The 16,477-nt window shown below is 40.6% G+C and overlaps 1 protein-coding gene across 3 annotated transcripts in view; it reads right to left on the bottom strand.

The window, feature by feature from the left end:
- The window catches only part of MSI1 (musashi RNA binding protein 1), a 45,893-nt gene that overhangs the window by 26,455 nt on the left and 2,961 nt on the right, over positions 1 to 16,477 (bottom strand). For all 3 annotated transcript variants that reach the window (XM_069758170.1, XM_069758178.1, XM_069758187.1), the window contains 3 exons: positions 9,807 to 9,848; positions 9,107 to 9,199; positions 7,683 to 7,731 (listed from right to left, as the gene is read on the bottom strand). In XM_069758170.1, coding sequence (XP_069614271.1) covers positions 7,683 to 7,731; positions 9,107 to 9,199; positions 9,807 to 9,848 — 184 coding nt within the window. The remainder of the gene's footprint in view (positions 1 to 7,682; positions 7,732 to 9,106; positions 9,200 to 9,806; positions 9,849 to 16,477) is intronic.

The raw sequence follows: 16,477 nt of genomic DNA, 5'->3' as shown, positions 1-16,477 counted from the left end.
TACATCCTTGGTGATCGAAGTAGTGAAAGGGGTTAATTCCGCCATGGATCAGCGTTTTCCCCATTTATCACCTATGTATGAATATATTATGTAGACATGGTATGGTGGTATTATTTGGGCACTGAACAGCTGTATTATGTGAGCTGTAGAACGATATCTTACAGATTTTACTGTACAGAGTTCTAACTTAACAGATGTTCAGAATCATACTTATCATTTCCTATTTCACCCTCATTTTCTCCAATGCACCTTGACTAATGTCTATACTATGAGCTTCATGGACAATACAGAAGCACAAGTATCATACATGATCAGTTGCCGCCATGCAGATTGGTCATTGTGACAAGCGCTCAGCATATGGGACTGTGTCAGAACCTTCTGCTGTGGGAAACAATGGCACTATTATACGCTTTAGTGGAGACACAACTCTCGTTGAATTCAGAGCAGAGCCCAGCGCTCAGGTCCAGGGCTGAATATTTTATCTTGGAACATTTTATACATTCCTACATCCAAAAGAGGATTTCAAACTTTTCAACTATTTGCTACCTCAACATGAGACATGGCTCACAAACACAATTCACTAGTCAACTCTGGATACTGGCAGGTGTCCAATCTAAGGATTTAGCAGTCCTGTTTTCTAAACCACTACATCGCCATGAATGAATGCAATCCAATCATTGATACATTACATGCAGCAAACACGTAATGTCAACAGCAAGCCATGAATAAATGAGGGTTTCACATAATCATTACACCTCTTCATCAGGTTGTGTTAAAGGGACTCTGTCACCTGAATTTGGCGGGCTCTCTGTCCGGTCCGATGGGTGGTGTTTTCTCTCCTTTCATGCACCCCTTCCTTTCCCGCTGGCCGGAATATTATCTTGAATATGAGTCTGTTTCCTCCTTAGTTCACGCGTGCGCAATGCAACCTTGCCTTGCACACGCGCAGTATGCTTTGCCCAACTGCAAGCAAAGCCGAAAAGCATTAGTGCGCATGCGCAGCCGCACTATGTCCCGCAACACAGCGAAATACTTCCGGGACATAGTGCGGCTGCCCATGCGCACTAATGCTTTTCGGCTTTGCCCGCAGTTGGGCAAAGCATACTGCGCGTGCACAAGGCAAGATTGCATTGTGCACGCGTGAACTACGGAGGAAACAGACTCATATTCAAGATAACATTGCGGCCAGCGGGAAAGGAAGGGGTGCATGAAAGGAGAGAAAACACCGCCCATCGGACCGGACAGAGAGCCCGCCAAATTCAGGTGACAGAGTCCCTTTAAGGCCCTTTATACATATTAGGTGGCTGTTGGGTCAAACAATGCTTGAGCTCAATGTTTGGCTGAGGACCATCTCAGAAGTCTCTCCCATAAACAGAAGCACTTGTTCAGCCGATTGCTCCTGTGTTCATTGTGAGAACGCTGCCACAGACATCTCTGCTACCCGGTCGACATCTTCCCCAGTCAGTTAGCCATCTCCCTATATACTTTAGTGTCGGACGAACATATCAAGATCAACGGGTGAAGCTGGCATGAATCTATTGTCTATGGGTGACTTTAGGATCACCTGGTCAGCCATAGGGTTAAATTAAGTGAGCCAAATAATAGTAGTGACAAAGGATACATTAGGCAGTAAGATCAGTTCAAGGTTGTTGTGTTGGAAGTAGTAAAAATAGGAAAAAATAAGTGTCGTGACTTTGACAAGACCAAATTTTGTTGGCTGGATAAACTGGGTTAGACATGCTCCGAATTAGCAAACCTTGTGGGGGTCTTCTCAGTATATAATGGATTGAACAACAGTAAGTGGTCAAAGGAATGACAACTAGTGAACAGGGCCAAAGTCACCCTAGGCTCATAAATTTGCCCAGGTATTGAAGGATAACCTATCTGGTCCAATCCTATGGAAAAGCTACAGCTGCACAAATTTACAATACTAATACTGGGCACGTTCAGGGGTCTTGTGAAGTCCATATCTTGAGGGACCAGAGCTATTTTGGTGGCACAAAGTTGACCTACACAACATTAAGCAGGAAGTTTTCATGGAATGGCTGATAATTGTATGTACTACAAATTACAATATAATAACCTTGGAAGAACAAGTTACTTTTTACAGTTTCTATTAGGCCACGTGCATACGTTGAGTATTTAGTGAGTTTTTTACCTCCGCGTTTGTAAGCCAAAACCAGGAGTGGGCGAAAAATACAGAAGTGGTGCATATGTATCTATTATACTTTTCCTCTGATTGTTTCTCTCCTAGTTTTGGCTTAAAAATACTGATGTAAAATACTGACCAAATACTGAACGTGTGAACATGGCCTAATTAGTCTTATGGCTGTTATTTAACGCAACCCATTGTGATAGGTTTTTTTATGTTATACAGTATATCGTCATACATTTTTACAAAATTTGAGCTGCATGGAAGTCCTACAGTGGCGAATGCTTGTTTCACTGGTAAACAAAATATACTGGATACAGTATATCGTCATACATTTTTACAAAATTTGAGCTGCATGGAAGTCCTACAGTGGCGAATGCTTGTTTCACTGGTAAACAAAATATACTGGAGTTGATGCAAATTGATTTGCAGGACCCGGTCCATCGGCCACATCAGTGATCTGTGGTGGCTGAACAGGAACCCCTCCCGACATTTTCAGCTCTACTTTCAATTAGCTGGCCTGGCATGATGTCATACGAGTGTCACACCACCACAATAATGTGGCTTCAGGCCTTCAAATCAAAAGAAGATTGGCAGAAGCTGGAATGTAGGAAGCCGTTCTCAGGGCTGCCATCCAGCGCACACAGATAACTGATATTCAATAATCTTGTAAGTTTTAGTAAAATTGAAGAAATTTGTGGAAAGTATGTAGACTCCAGTTTTTAGACGATGCTTTACTCAACCAATGAGATGGAAACATAAGAGCACACAGAGTCTATGAAAAAGGGATGTGTACTTTAGAGAAACCTCATTTATATATCCTCATGGTAACAGAGCAGACCTAAAGGTCTATGGGTCTATAAAGTATGGTACATACTCTACACACAAACATCTGATTTCTTTTTTGAGGGCTTTCTTAGAAACTGCTCCATTTCTTAAGATTGTTTAGTAAGTAAAATGGCTTTGATGTACTTTGTGCTTCATTGTGGTATTTAGTTATGCTGGGGGGGGGGAGACTTTGTGCTATATTGTGGCATGTAGTGCTATTGAGGAAATATTTCATGCTACAATTTTCCACGTCATACAATTTGCATCTGTATACTGACAAACTAATGTGTATGAATAGAAGGGCACAGGTTGACTATTTTACTAAATTTGTTAGCAGGTATTTTTGTTTTTGTATTGTTTTTTCTCGGTTTGAAATCTGGTCACAAGGATGATGGTCATTTTCACCAGCTTCGATAAGTGACCACTCTTGCTATTGTCAGCAATGTTTATTATAAATGTAACATCTTGGGTATCTCCATTTACTGATTAACAAGTTTTAACATATCTATCTTACTTCTGATATTACACCTTTCAAATTAGGGAAGACTGAGTTAGTCCAAGGAGAATACGTTAGAAAGCTTTGTATAAAGATTTTTCTTTTTAATTTGTCAGCTTAACGAATAGTTTTAACGAATGGGGAATGATATATTTCCAAGATTACAAGTACTTATTATTTATATAGGAGTGCAGTAGTCTGTGTGGAAAAATAATCATGGCGCTAAGTAACTTGGAGTCACTGTATGACCCTAGTAGTATACACCTCCAAAGAAAGACTTGTACGCTGTGTGCACTGAGCCTTCTTTTATATGACGTCACTTACAGGCAGGTAGCCATGTTACAAATTATCTGGAGACTTGCAGAAATGTTATAAATCACCTAGAGACATGTAGTCATACTTCAGATGTAAATCTACCATTAGCTGTGTCCTGGATATTGCTAACAGAAGGACAGGGGTCACATGAGGTTTTGGAGGTCACCTGACTCTCGCCATGTTTAATCCTAATCAGTTAGGCTAAAGTCGCATTACATAGGACTGTTCGGGAGAATATTACATTCTACTGTGTAGACAGTGGCGACTGCACTGATGTAAGAAATGTATGTAAACTTAAAGTTTAATACCTGCACAATCTAAAAAAATATGATTTACTATTTTACAAACAAATAAATGAAAAAAAAAAAATTCCTATTAAAGGGGTTGTCCATCTGATCATTTTTTAAAGGCTTAACGTGGCATAAAAAAGGAAAAGGAGCCACTCACCACCATTGCTTGTGTCCTTACGCTTACCGAGTCCCTGTTCTCTACTTTTTGGTCCTGCTCTGGCATTGCTATCGTATTAAGATAGGATCAGGAAGAAGAGACCAGCAGAGACTCCGTAAGCTTCGGTACAAGAATGGCTTGTCTTCTTTTCTGTTAGAAGCCTTTTTGAAAAGTAAAAAAATAAATAAATAAGAATTCCCCCTTTCAAAGTCTGGCATGATCGTTCTAGTGGTCTGAAAAAAACTGAATAATTGTGCACAATCTACTTAAAACTTGAATTGCAATGAACCAATCATCACTTCATTGTAGGATGTGCAGACAGGCCAGTGTAGAGTAAATGGGTAAGGATGGGAAATAAGGGAAGAGTAAAAGACACAGACAACCCTTTGCAGGCTGGAATAGCGGTGGCAATCAGTGGATTACTGCAATTACAGTTTCCGGTAACACTTTGTGAAACACCCTACTGATATCCATGAGCCCTCATAGGGCATACGGACAGAGGCGGCCTTCACCAACCGTTCAATATACTTCTCCATGTTACTCTACTGCAATCAATTTTGGGCATATGTCCAATATTTTGCCAATTGTGAGTTGGAGCAACAGATAGTGATACTTTCAGATTGAACTGATCATTGTTGATCAGACTTGAAAATGTGGGGAAGTTCATCACATAATATAAACTGGTTTTCTGATATTTGAGCAAAATTTGGCCTGTTCCAGATGGTGTCACCAACATTTCTAAAGGAAAAAGGTTGGGGAGGCTTAGCAAGAGCAGTGGCGCCAACTCCAAACGCAGCTCAACAGGTTAACCATCATTTCAATAATTGTTGGCATTCAAAGTGAAGATCTACACCAGCTGAAAACTGCTGAGAATTTCAGTTTCTGCTACACGGACAGCTACAAATGATTTACCGGTAAGTGGTGTGCATCTCATATTAAAATGCGATTCTAAGGGGAAAAACTTTTGATCAAGACTGGCGCATGAAACAACACTCTAGATGTATTCCCGCCATAACACCCAAGAACCTGTACCTAGCTTTGTGCTGTCATTTTCTTGAGTAAGAGCACAATATAGTGACGTCGGGAGCTACCGTATTTGTTTGACCAAAATTAACTATGTGACAGGGATGACAGTCAAGCAGCTATATACATGTATGTATAAACAGTATGTATATATACATATATATATTTATCTCTCAGTGTGGGCACACATAAATTTGCGTGGATTTAGGAGTGCGTCTAGAGTTGTATATATGCGTGTTTTATCTTTTTTAGTCTTTTCTAAAAAGAAATAAAAATTAAAGGATCTCTTCAGGGATCTGTTCACATTTTTTATTAAAAAAGAACACAAGAAAGAGCAGATCCTTAGAGAGTCCTGGGCCCAATGTGTAGCAAACAAAAGACAATCTGAGTATTGAAACATTATATTCACATGTACAAATTTTCAACTGTGAACTTTCCTTTATGGATTTTGCCGCAAATCTACTAATTCATATCAAAATCTGCATAGGTGTTATATGTGGATGCAGATTTGCTGTGGATGTCGTCCTATGTACTACACAAGATTACATCTGCATCATAACTTGTCAAGAGGATTTAAAATCAACCACAAATAAATTTAATGCTATCTTCACACAGCCGTAGTTTTATTCCGAGTGTTCTCTGTGGGAAAAAACGAACAGCACTCGAATCAATGCTATTGGGCTGTTCAGATAACCATTATTTTACACCAGCCGAATGTCTGCATGAAAAAAAGAAAGCATTGGTCTCTTCTGATTGTCATATGAGACTCACCTATTCATGTCTATGTGTGCGCCAAAAAAAAAAGCATCCGATTTTAACGGATTCATTGCAATTCTTAACATAAAAAACTAATTTTGGTATTGGAAAATGTATTCACTGGTGAAGTATAAAGACAAGTGCCATAAAGATTGTATATGGATGATATACGGATTGATAAAAAAAATCGTCCATTTTTTTCTTGATGAAAATCATGTGAACTTAATACAATTTCCAGGCAGATGTTTTCCTGCTGCACTTTGCTGCCACTCAAATCACCAAGGATTTTCCACTATTGGAACTTTCTATAAAAAACGTAAGCCTCAGGGTATGTGCACACGTCCGGAAAGTATGCAGAAATTTCCTGAGAAAATGCTGAAGTTTTCCGCAGGAATTCTGCACGCGGTTTTATCGCGTATTTTGCGCGTTTTTGTGCGGATTTTACACGTTTTTTTTTCCCGGAGGTTCCCAATGCAATACTATAGTGGGAAAACCGCTTAAAATCCGCAAAATTAATGAACATGCTGCGTATTTTTCCGCATGTGTTTTTTTTTTGTGGAAAAATAAGCAACATGTGCACAAAAATTGCGGAAACCATTATAAATGATGGGATGCATATGTATGCATTTTTTAAGCGTTTTGGTTGCGAAAAAACGCGTGAAAAATCCGCGTATAATCCGGAATGTGTGCACACAGCCTCACTCGGACATTAGTATTTTCTCATATGAAAAAATGGTAGCGGTGTCATCATTGTTTAGTCAGTGTGTCACTAGTGTACAGTCGTTGTGTCCATTTTTACCATCAGTGTGATTCAGGGATTTACAAATAAATTGCAAAGGTTCTTCTATCCTTTGCAATGTCACAGCACATGCACTATAGTGCTGTACGTGTTTTTCCTGGACCAATAGACTTGTATTGCTACTTTTCATCCGTGCTGACCATAAAAAACTAACTTGTCTCCGTGAGTTTTAAACGGACACATGCTGCATGTAAAAACATGGACATGTAAACAGTCCCATAAGTTATAATGGGCATGTGTTCTATCCCTGAAAAATGTGGGTAGGACACGTACATGAAACTCGGATATCTGAATTAAGCCTTAGAATGCCATTGGTACCTATAAGAAAAAATAAATAAGACAGCACAAGAGTTTAATTGGATTGTAGAAGAGTTACCTTCTTTTCCTATCTGCATCTTTTTAAATGCCCTTTATGCGCTGGTCAGACAATAGCAACATAAGTGCCCCTAATTCATCCTGTGCCCTGAGGGATCCATGTAAATGTGATGACTGCCTGATGACCTTATCAAATGATCAGATAAAGATCTGTATAATCTGGCCACAACCAGTGGCTCTATCCCTGCTTTGTCACCAAAAGTTACCAATGTAACAGTGTACCCTGAAAATAGGGGATCTGACCCTATGCAGGAGGGGCCGCAGGCAGCAGAAAGAGGATGGACAGGTACTCAGAGTCAGGAAGAGGAAGAACAATGGAGCTGTGTCCAGCTCAGCACAGACCACATGCTGAACACTCATCCCCGGGAACGTTACCATTTTTATACACAACAGACGCACAAGCCTCTGCAAAGAGGATTATCACATCACAAGAAGCAGATCCGGGTAGACACATTTCTGTTACACGTCTAAAGCACAGCAAGCAGACTTACCTCTGTGCCTGTTGGTTGTTTTATCAAACATTAACATGGCATCATCAACCTGTACGGGAACAGGGAGAGGGGTTAATCAGTCCCATGTAAGCAAGGTACTTTTTGGCAGATGTGATACAGACAATATGGAAGAAAAGTAAGAATTCCAATTCAGCAGACTGAAAATGACACAGGTGGATCACATAGGGGAAGCATGGAGGAGAGGGGGGCATTGAAACTCTGCAATGTGAAAAGAATAAGGGGTAAGGAGGCCTACAGCAAAGGGCAGGGAGCAGGCACAAGAAAGGGAGAAGGAGGCCACACAGGGACTTCAGAATGAGGTTGGAACAGAGAGAAAAGAAATGCATAAGGTACGCAAGGAGCTAAGGGGAGAAAGTGGAAGCTTGGCGACACATAGGATTCTGTGTGTCCTGCTACTTCCAGGCTCTAAGATCTATGAGATATTTATTTACTCATCAGGTCAAACAGTTTCTTGCCTTTCAAAGAAAACCGTTTGGTTCCCTGGAGAATCCGAGGCTCTGGGAGCCCTGTCCTGTTACTATGACTGCAGCTTAGTATGTCCTGAGCCGCAGGGGAGAGGGAAAGAGGCGAAAGCTTTTGTGTGCGACTGAAAAGATGGGGGGAGGGGTGTGGGCCCCACCAGATATCAGGGGGAGAGGGAGTATGAGATGTAAGGAAGGACCGAGATGTAGAAAAAGAAACAAAGACAAAAGTGGGAGCACAAAAAATAAAAGTAGCAAGAATGGGAAAACAAGATGCAAAACAAGAATCCGAGGTTTCACTTTGCAGCCAATGATGCAGCGTTTCACTTTATTTTGTAACCAGTGTGTCCGGACAGGTGAACTCTCGATTTGCTGTGGCCAGGTAGTCGCTGCAGCAACGTGTGTGCCTGTCATATACTGTAATGTACAATCACCACCCCCACTACACAGTGGTAGATAATCTGCAGCCGATGGCAGAGAAATCCGAGTCATCCAGTGATCTCTCCAACCTCCTAATTAAATGGGGATCTAATCGCCTTATAACGAGGCTTGTTCGTCAGTGTCTGTCAGAGGTTTATAATGGGGGAGGGCCATCCTCAGGTGTCATGGACAGAGAAGAGAAGCCATATTTTGTAAAAATCTGATTATTGATGAAACTTTTATTATACTTGTTGTACATAACAGTTAATTTGAAAAAATAAAAAAGAGGAAATGTGTATTGCTTTATTCACTTAATCCCCAAATCTACAGGCTTCTTTTGAAACCTCGCCACGTGCTGACCAGAGACTTACTGACGTGGATGAGAATGCTGTCATAGAGACCGCAGGCCTCCATTAACATCATGCTTCATCATGACAATGGATGTTTGGCTAATTAGCAATAATTTGCACCTGAAACTTTGGAATCTGCATCCCGCTGCCGCTACTTACAATGCGGACTCACCTTTCCAAATTGCTCGAAATATTGTTTTACATCCTCCACAGTTGTATTCACTGACAATCCGCCCACAAAAATCTTCTTTGTCCTTGTCACCATCTGTAACAATTAAGAGTAGTTAGGCGACGTCTGCAGACAAGGAGACTGACCAGGGGACAAGTGGTGGGCATGAGCACAGGTGCTTCTTCTGCGCATGATGAAAGAGATTATATTATTTTCTTGCTCCCTGGAAGGTGACAGTGTGTGGAAAAGTACTCTAGTTGTTATGAAAACCTCAGCCTCTGCTATAGAGCAAGCAAAGTGAAATGTATCACGTTAGGCACTTACCAGAAACTTTATAAAGACATGCATCACATAAAACCATCAGACAAAAACAATCACAGCATCTAGTAAAGTGAGCCTTGTTTGAGGGTCCCCCAGCTGCCTCTAATTACCCTGGCGCTAAGCTTCCTGGCTCTGACACCAAGATGCCGTCTGTCAACAAACTACTTAAGGGAATTAACCCAGTTCTGCCGGTGTTTGCAGGACCCAATTCTGATCCACCTGCTAGTTATTGGACATAAGCCGATTTCCTTCCAATAGTTACATCCCCCTCCTTGCCCTCTCCCCGGCTGCTGTAACGGATTGTCCCCAACTAGCTCCACTACAGTGCTTCCAGGAATTTGGAAACAAACTCATTTGTGCCTAGTGATGATCCTAAACTTACCTTGGGCTGAGCTCTGCGAGGAAAAGCTACTTTTGGGTCAATCTGAAAATGAGAATATGGAAATATTATACTTTTGGACAACCACAGGACCTACAAAGAACATAAGCTACAGCAACATAATACATAAAGGTGACTACTGGCTAGAAAACTGTAGAGCAAGACATAAAGATATTAAAACCTACTGAGTAACACAAAATAAGAATTGTAGCCATGATTAGAAATATGACAGGGTAAAGGTGGGTCACCTCAGACATTAGATGTCAGCAGATCCTAATAAAGTTGGGGGGATATTCTGAGAAGCAGGGCAGGACTGGCCATCTGGCAAATGCCAGAAGGGCCTGTCTAGTCATGGGCTGTCTTGTCTGCTACGTTTTTAACAGAATCGGTGTTCTCAAGACACTCATACTGTTAAGAGTTGTGATGGAGCACAAAGATGCTGACTCCGTCACTTACCCCAGCAGGCCACGGGTATCATTAGAAATATTGGTCTTATAGAAAATCTTCCTTTCCTCCATCCAGGATAATATTAGTAATATATCCACATCTGGTTCATGGGGACGGGACAACATGGGCCTGTGTGATTTCAAATGCCAGGGCTGAACTTCAGCCCCAGACTGTGCCTGCTGAGTAGTATCTACTTATGACCACCTTAATACTTATGACCACCTTAATACAGACATTACAGAAAGCAAACCAATCACCCAGCTATAGTCTGCATGCCTACACTAATGACTATGTAAGTAATGCCAGAAAAAGCATAAGTGTGTCTAACTAGCCCAAAAAACACCCTGCAACCAGAAATACAGTACCAAGAGACTGACACCTGATGCATAGATTTACTAAATGTACCTTAAAGGCCTCATTAAGACATCCGTTATTCACCTGCATGTTCTCTCCTTGTTTTTGACGGATAGGACACATACCCATCACAATTTATGGGGCTGTTCATATGTGCATGTTTTTCTGATGACCATGTTTTGTTATTTATCCAAGTCATGGATCAGAATTATCCATTTAAGTCTATGGGTCTGTGAAAACATACTGACAGCACAAGGGCAGCATATGGATGGCAATGCACTCTGTCAGAGCATTTTTACGGACCCATAAACTTGAATGGGTTATTGTGATCCTTGACCCGAATAAAAAAAACAAAAAACAAAACGGCCACACTGTCCACAGAATAACATTGACATGTGAACAACCCCACAGATTTTAACAATAATGGATGGATGAGGCTTTGCAATTTAATTTTTTTCATACGTGAAAATCACTGATGAAATACTGATGGTAAAAACTGACACACTGATGAAAAAGACTAAAATCATACCGTTTTCTGCATAAGAGAAGAATCACTGACGTCTGAATGAGACCTAATAAGTAACCTGAATAATTGTAATCAATTTAATCATTTATGTTCACAAATTTACAAGAAACCTTTAGCACACATCAGGAGAGCTCATGCAGACGAGTGTATAAATCAGACATGCGTAAGACGATTTTTAATCGGACAGCACACAGACCCATGTTATACAGTAGGGATGTTCAGATGCCCGTGTGAAAAAAATTGCAGCCTGCACGACTTTCTTCCAAGTCTCAGATGAGACTCACACATTCAAGTCTACGGGAGCGAGAAAAGAGAGTATGTGATCATGTCCATGTTTAAATGTAGTTGTCTGAAAACGGATCACACATGGATAGCCCACGGATGTCACATGGACGTAAAAAAGGAAAATCTAAGGAAAATTAGAAAAAATTAATCTGAGTTTTCTGGATGACATTTGGATGATTTTTTTTGAATACCTGACCCGTGTTTGGGCCGGAGTGTTAAATCATCATTTTCATTTTATTTTGTATGCGGCTCATGTAACATAGTAACATAGTAACATAGTTAGTAAGGCCGAAAAAAGACATTTGTCCATCCAGTTCAGCCTATATTCCATCATAATAAATCCCCAGATCTACGTCCTTCTACAGAACCTAATAATTGTATGATACAATATTGTTCTGCTCCAGGAAGACATCCAGGCCTCTCTTGAACCCCTCGACTGAGTTCGCCATCACCACCTCCTCAGGCAAGCAATTCCAGATTCTCACTGCCCTAACAGTAAAGAATCCTCTTCTATGTTGGTGGAAAAACCTTCTCTCCTCCAGACGCAAAGAATGCCCCCTTGTGCCCGTCACCTTCCTTGGTATAAACAGATCCTCAGCGAGATATTTGTATTGTCCCCTTATATACTTATACATGGTTATTAGATCGCCCCTCAGTCGTCTTTTTTCTAGACTAAATAATCCTAATTTCGCTAATCTATCTGGGTATTGTAGTTCTCCCATCCCCTTTATTAATTTTGTTGCCCTCCTTTGTACTCTCTCTAGTTCCATTATATCCTTCCTGAGCACCGGTGCCCAAAACTGGACACAGTACTCCATGTGCGGTCTAACTAGGGATTTGTACAGAGGCAGTATAATGCTCTCATCATGTGTATCCAGACCTCTTTTAATGCACCCCATGATCCTGTTTGCCTTGGCAGCTGCTGCCTGGCACTGGCTGCTCCAGGTAAGTTTATCATTAACTAGGATCCCCAAGTCCTTCTCCCTGTCAGATTTACCCAGTGGTTTCCCGTTCAGTGTGTAATGGTGATATTGATTCCCTCTTCCCATGTGTATAACCTTACATTTATCATTGTTAAACCTCATCTGCCACCTTTCAGCCCAAGTTTCCAACTTATCCAGATCCATCTGTAGCAGAATACTATCTTCTCTTGTATTAACTGCTTTACATAGTTTTGTATCATCTGCAAATATCGATATTTTACTGTGTAAACCTTCTACCAGATCATTAATGAATATGTTGAAGAGAACAGGTCCCAATACTGACCCCTGCGGTACCCCACTGGTCACAGCGACCCAGTTAGAGACTATACCATTTATAACCACCCTCTGCTTTCTATCACTAAGCCAGTTACTAACCCATTTACACACATTTTCCCCCAGACCAAGCATTCTCATTTTGTGTACCAACCTCTTGTGCGGCACGGTATCAAACGCTTTGGAAAAATCGAGATATACCACGTCCAATGACTCACCGTGGTCCAGTCTATAGCTTACCTCTTCATAAAAACTGATTAGATTGGTTTGACAGGAGCGATTTCTCATAAACCCATGCTGATATGGAGTTAAACAGTTATTCTCATTGAGATAATCCAGAATAACATCCCTCAGAAACCCTTCAAATATTTTACCAACAATAGAGGTTAGACTTACTGGCCTATAATTTCCAGGTTCACTTTTAGAGCCCTTTTTGAATATTGGCACCACATTTGCTATGCGCCAGTCCTGCGGAACAGACCCTGTCGCTATAGAGTCCCTAAAAATAAGAAATAATGGTTTATCTATTACATTACTTAGTTCTCTTAGTACTCGTGGGTGTATGTGCCTTCATTTAAATCAAACTGAAAGCCGTGAGAAGCGCGTTGCCTAATTCATTACTCAAAAACGTAATTTACAAAATCCCCTACACATACAACACAACCACCAACCAAAACAATAGATATTTTATAGAAAGTCAGAAGACTTAAAATCTTTAAAAAAAAACACTGATGATTTACAACAAAAAAAAAAGAAAACCAAGCACTGCAAGGCACAAATACAACAAGAATACGACATCTCACAAAATTCTACAGCCAAGATACATCTAAAAAGGACTTCAAAACCAAGTATTGTGGTTAAAACGCTATTACGTAACATGGCGTGTCCTGTATAAAGCCCATAAATGTCTGAGATGGGTGACAGTTCATGCCAGTATTAGCTAGTTTTCCAATTAATTGGTGTTATTTCTGATAATCCTTCAAGGTATTGGCTTTTCTTACTATTAATCACCAAGACTATAACAATTCTTAGATTAGAGTTAGACAATCACTTAAAGCTAAAGAATCCAAACAATTTACAATCTGCTGATCAGATGATGACACAAGTTTACTCTGCTATACAATATAGGTGCCTTGGGGAAACATGCTTTGTGCGGATCCTATATCAATGGAGTGACACCCCCGGTTGCCATGGTTACTGTAAACAGTCACTCCAGGAGCGCAGCTCGTTGCATATTACTTTTTCCGAAGAAGGGGTATTCTTATCCGGAAAGTTGGTGTCATAGAGCTTTCATGTCTAGTCATTGTAATTAGTAACATATTGGTGAACATACACATTCTTCCAAAATTCGACTTCTAACGACAGTGAAAAATGGGAAAAGTCTTATGTTTGTAAGGTTGTGTGTGGGCAGCCTCCTCCTATAAGAAATGATTATTACTACCACAACACCAGATCTGGAAGGACAGTGGCAGCATACCTGACCAGGGTCAGATTTGGCAGAGAGTCTGCAGCCCTCACCGAGTAGTCATGAACTGGGGAATGTTTGTGCTTCTGGGCATCAGGGGAGAGAAATCAAAACAGGAGATAGAATATCCCAACAATACCCCTTTGTCATGACATTCCTCTGTGCTATGTCAGCAAAGGCCAGGAAGATGCTATTAAGTGAGAGAGCTTGCAGCTCAGCGCAGGAGGGAATGCACCAATTTCACATCACCAAACACAAGTCACTATTGTTACAGGTAAATGGCACAGACACCTGTAGCATTCAGCAGCAGGAGAAGAGACAGGAAGAGTAAAGACAGACAGAGACAGCATTACAGGGCATTCTGTGCTTAAAAAAGCCTTCATTCCCACATGGGTCCAGTTACAAGCACATAGAAGGTAATGATCTACATGCAGCTTCAAAAAAACAAAAAAGTACAATTTACCAAAGCATCAGCCTCCAGATAACTCTATCTACCAATATCAAATCCAGGGATAATTACGGCACAATTATATACACTGAACACTGAAGCAGTTGTGTACCGAGACGAGCACTCTGTCCGCAAAACAGGTATACAGTTCTACAAGTGTACAAGGTAAGACGCAGGTTGTACTGATGGTCCATTGTCATTCATTATCCTTTACATTACTTTTCTATACTACAAAGAACAATTCTCCAAAATGTTTTTAAAAATCTCAAGTGGTGACAAGGTGGTAAAGAAGTTTACTAGGTGTTCCTAAAAAGACTGATACATTATTGGAAGCTTCTGAAAATGAATAGCACGATCAGTAGGGATTCACGTTAATTTATGATCTCTGGAAGATATGTCTGCTCAACTTACTAATGACAGGCTAATATATTTATCATTATTTTATACAGCACCAACATATTTTACAGCTCTTTTACAGAAATTGGCCCCATCGGGGCTCACAATCTAAATTCCCTATCAGTAAATCTTTGGTGTGGCAGGAAACTGGAGAACCAGGAGGAACCCACAAACTCCTTCCAAACATTGGCCTTGGCGGGATTTGAATCCAGGACCCCAATGATGCAAAGCCATCATGCTGCATATATATATATATATATATATATATATATATATATATATATATATATACAGAACCTGAAGACCCACCTCTTCAGACAAGACTACAACCTGCAGTAACCACCGATCGACCAAACCGCTGCATGACCATCTCTACCCTCACCTACTGTATTCTCACCCATCCCTTGTAGATTGTGAGCCTTCGCGGGCAGGGTCCTCTCTCCTCCTGTACCAGTTATGACTTGTATTGTTTAAGATTATTGTACTTGTTTTTATTATGTATACCCCTCCTCACATGTAAAGCGCCATGGAATAAATGGCGCTATAACAATAAATAATAATAATAATAATAATAATGATATATATATATATATATATATATACTGTATATATATAACTTATTGCTGAAACTTTCCACATGGTAAACAATCTATAGAGTAATGAAGAAATTGGAATACTTTAAAAATTCACCGTGTAGTCATGTAGGACTATCAAACCCCGACTTAATGAAAACTTTTATATCGCAGTCCATGTTACCGCCTCATTTAAAATAGGCATCCTCCCATAATTTTGTTACCGTAACCCTCCACAGCTCCAACCAAATCCCCTACTCCTCCAACCGCAGCTAGATTATAAAGTGTCTACATTTGCATCTCTTCTGTTTCCAACTGTTCTTTGTATGAAACACCCACTTGTCCCCTCCCAGGTAACAAAAGAAACTTCCCATCCAAGAAGCTTGGGGACAGCAGCTACTCCCCCTCCCCCTGAGTCTGCAGAGACACAGTCCCCTGAGCCTCACAGCTCTGGTGATAAACAAGAGCCCACCGACTGGGACACACTGCTCCACGCTGAATGGAAAGTGCCATGGAGTTGACGGAATGACTGTACTGGTTACTCGTTATCATCCATCAATAGCAAGGAGAAAAAAAAAAAGAATATCACCAGTAAAAATAAAGGTCCAGTAATTATAGAATTCGGGTATGTAGAACAAAATAGAAGAACGAGATCAGGGATTTTTTTCCCACCATGACTAGAGTTGCATCACTTGGATACTCTCTTTGTACAGCACTGCAGAATAAGGTGGTGCTATAATAAGGAGATAAGTAATAAAAACACTTGATGTAAACAGGCAATGCATATATTGATACGCGCAGAACCTTACTGATCCCTGTGCACGGATTTCTACCTGTTGTAAATCCTCTGGGGAGACGTGCTAATGATAATGACAACCTGACGAAAGCTCCTCCTGCCACCTGAAATGTTCTGGAAGAATTGCAA

This window comes from Ranitomeya imitator, chromosome 1 (assembly GCF_032444005.1).
Source record: "Ranitomeya imitator isolate aRanImi1 chromosome 1, aRanImi1.pri, whole genome shotgun sequence".
Classification (NCBI taxonomy): Eukaryota; Metazoa; Chordata; class Amphibia; order Anura; family Dendrobatidae; genus Ranitomeya; species Ranitomeya imitator.
Note: the sequence above shows the minus strand (reverse complement) of the source record. Positions and strands in the feature narration are given on the sequence as shown.